This window comes from Pyricularia grisea, chromosome I (genome assembly GCF_004355905.1).
Source record: "Pyricularia grisea strain NI907 chromosome I, whole genome shotgun sequence".
NCBI classification, from domain to species: domain Eukaryota; kingdom Fungi; phylum Ascomycota; class Sordariomycetes; order Magnaporthales; family Pyriculariaceae; genus Pyricularia; species Pyricularia grisea.
In genome coordinates this window covers 5,604,134-5,606,840 of record NC_044973.1, presented here as the reverse complement: position 1 = coordinate 5,606,840, position 2,707 = coordinate 5,604,134, and the positions used below count along the sequence as shown (strand labels likewise).

The following is a 2,707-nucleotide window of genomic DNA, read 5'->3' as shown; positions in this document are numbered from 1 at the left end:
TTCATAAGCTTTCCGTAATGTCGATCGATTAACAGAACGTTGTTATATAAATATAAAGATATTAATTTTGCATATTCTATGAAATTGTCTAAAGGTGAGCTTTTGAACGTCTTTCCGTCTTATACCCGCAATTGGGCGGGTGAGTCACGTGCAATTGGCCTGTGCGGTATTGCACGTGGATTATCGCTCTATTGTTAAATTAACCGTGATTCCCTCTATTCCAACAAATTGTGATAATTATTTAGCCATATTATTTTTACCCAAGGTACAAAGTTAGGTTTGGGTTTTTTTAATTCCTTACAATTTAAATTCGGGAAAAAACTCTCAGCTTTTATTGTAATACTAACGTAAAAAATGCTAGCTAAATTTGAAAGAAATAAAAAACTGTAAAGAGAAATTCCAATATTACCGAAGGCCGAATGTTTTATTCCACGGTAAATAGGCTGCTAGATATACTGGGTGTACCGCCGCTCGACACACTAATAGTAACATAATTTCCACGGATGTTAAAATGTTTGGATTCCCCCTTCGGAACATTTACCCAAGCAATTCTTGAACCGTCTTTCAAAATAGTAACCTCTGTGGCCGTAATACCGATAGCTTGCATCGCAATAAAGGCGGTAGTGATAAAAGTGGTTGAGGAACGCATAATGGCGACTAGTTTAATTTTATAAATTAGCAGGTTGTTTATAATAATAGGACGGCGGGAAAGATTTTTTACCTCGGGATAAAAGTAAAATAATAATAAAAAAGTAGAAATTGGAAAAGGTGTTATATTGGTTGAAAAGTTTTATTGTGCGACTTGAAAACTCTTTGTTGTTGACGAAGTGAAATGAGTTGGAACTTGTTAAAAAAACGGATAGCCGTTAACTTATAAATATTTTACTCTTTTATATTATTAACTATTAAGTAATAGCAACTCCATTGGCATAACATTCTTCACTAAATATAAAACGCTACTAATATTAAATCATTAAAAATAACGAGGCATTAATATAATATTACAACTATTCAAATTTTACACGATAAATTAAAACTTCGTAATTTTTAATTTTAAAATTTATTTTTAAAACTCAAAGTTCCACAGCTAGCCCGCAGCGTAACTATAGCCTATATATATAATTTAAAAATTTTAGTAAAAATAATTTTACATTTTTATACAAAAGCAAACGCCCTCGCGTAATTTTATAACAATAGGGGTAAAAGTCCCTCGTTTAAAACAATTATTTAATAATAAAATCTTATTAGTATTTTCGGTTTTAATTATAAGTTTTGTAAAAAGTTCAGCTATTTAAAACCCTTTACAAACCATTAAATTGGTAAAAAACTATGTATAAGCGTACGGTAATAAAGGAGGGAATTTTTCCCACGATATTATAATATGCAATAGGCCGTCCGTTCCTGGAGTTATAAGTTTATAAGTGGGTACTTTTTACGGAGCCACAGGGGTGTAATATAACGCATTAATCGATACCTCGTCCGCTCGTTTATAAACGTATAACTTCTGCAATATCACTTTTTAATTACATAATGCGGTCCTTCTGACTCGTATATAGGGAGAAAAATAGGGATAAACCAGTTTAAATTTATAATTACTAGTATTTATAACAGCGTATACCTCGCATTATTGGCTTTCTCGTAATAACCTATAAATATACCAAAGTGGCTTAACACGGTGCTTTGCTTTATATTATTATAAAAATTTCCAAAATTAAACTTTTTAAAATAAGCATTACATTAAAATATAAATTATTATTCCAACAGATGCTTTAAATAACCGCGCATATATATACTTTACAAAATATTGTTTATTTTCAAAATAGAATTTTAATCGTTACTTATTTTTACTTAAGGCTTCCCAATCCAATAATCGCTCTTAACCTTCTTATTATATCATTTCAAACGTAAAATATTATAAGTGTTGGGTACCTCCTGTTCGGCACCTCCCCTAATAGTCCCTATCACGGCCAAGTATACATTAAAGAACCTTAATATATTTAGGCGCTATCGGCGACAATTTTGAACTTAGCAGAAAAAAGAAATTACAATTGACGGAGCGTTGGAGAGACGTTTTTAAATCCGGAGTTAGTGGACCCTTTGCGCGCCCTGGGCTTAGGGTGGCTGGTGAGTGGAGTGGCGATTTTAAGGGTAGGTTTGGGGGCCTAATTCTCACAGTCCTCCCTTTTACACCAAAACTCCTCCTTTGTAAAACGGAATAATAAATCGAATAAAAATCGTATCGCTGCCGTTTTGAAACCATATATAAATATTTAATAATAAAACCCATATTAAAAAGGATTTTTGGGTACGTATAATATACGTTAAAAGTTTGGCGGTTGAATCCTGCTTTACATTTTGCTATAAAAACTTTATAATAATTTAAAACGGTAATAATTACCGCAATTTTCCTTTCTATAATTTAACATTAAAAAATATAACTAAACCACGTATATATACAAGTTTATAAAAATAATTATTCTGTTTTTTAAAATATAGTTAACGTTTGGTTAACGGATATTTACGATATAAACTTATAATTATTAAATAAATATTACGTATAACGTGGCGAAAAAAACCAAATAAATAATATTAATATAAATAATCGGTTGGACAATTAATAATTTAATAATATTTTTAACTTTAATTATTAAAACGCGAAATTGCGGTAGTTATTATAAAAATCAAATTATTAGACCTACCTTTAAAA

At 30.4% G+C, this 2,707-nt stretch overlaps 1 protein-coding gene across 1 annotated transcript; it reads right to left on the bottom strand.

Moving 5' to 3' along the window:
* Positions 1-446: 446 nt before the first annotated feature.
* PgNI_06645 (uncharacterized protein) lies at positions 447-649 on the bottom strand (the record flags this gene model as incomplete). Its single annotated transcript, XM_031126666.1, has 2 exons — positions 447-479; positions 578-649. 2 exons carry the CDS (start codon positions 647-649, stop codon positions 447-449), a joined length of 105 nt encoding a protein of 34 aa, XP_030982643.1.
* Positions 650-2,707: the final 2,058 nt, after the last annotated feature.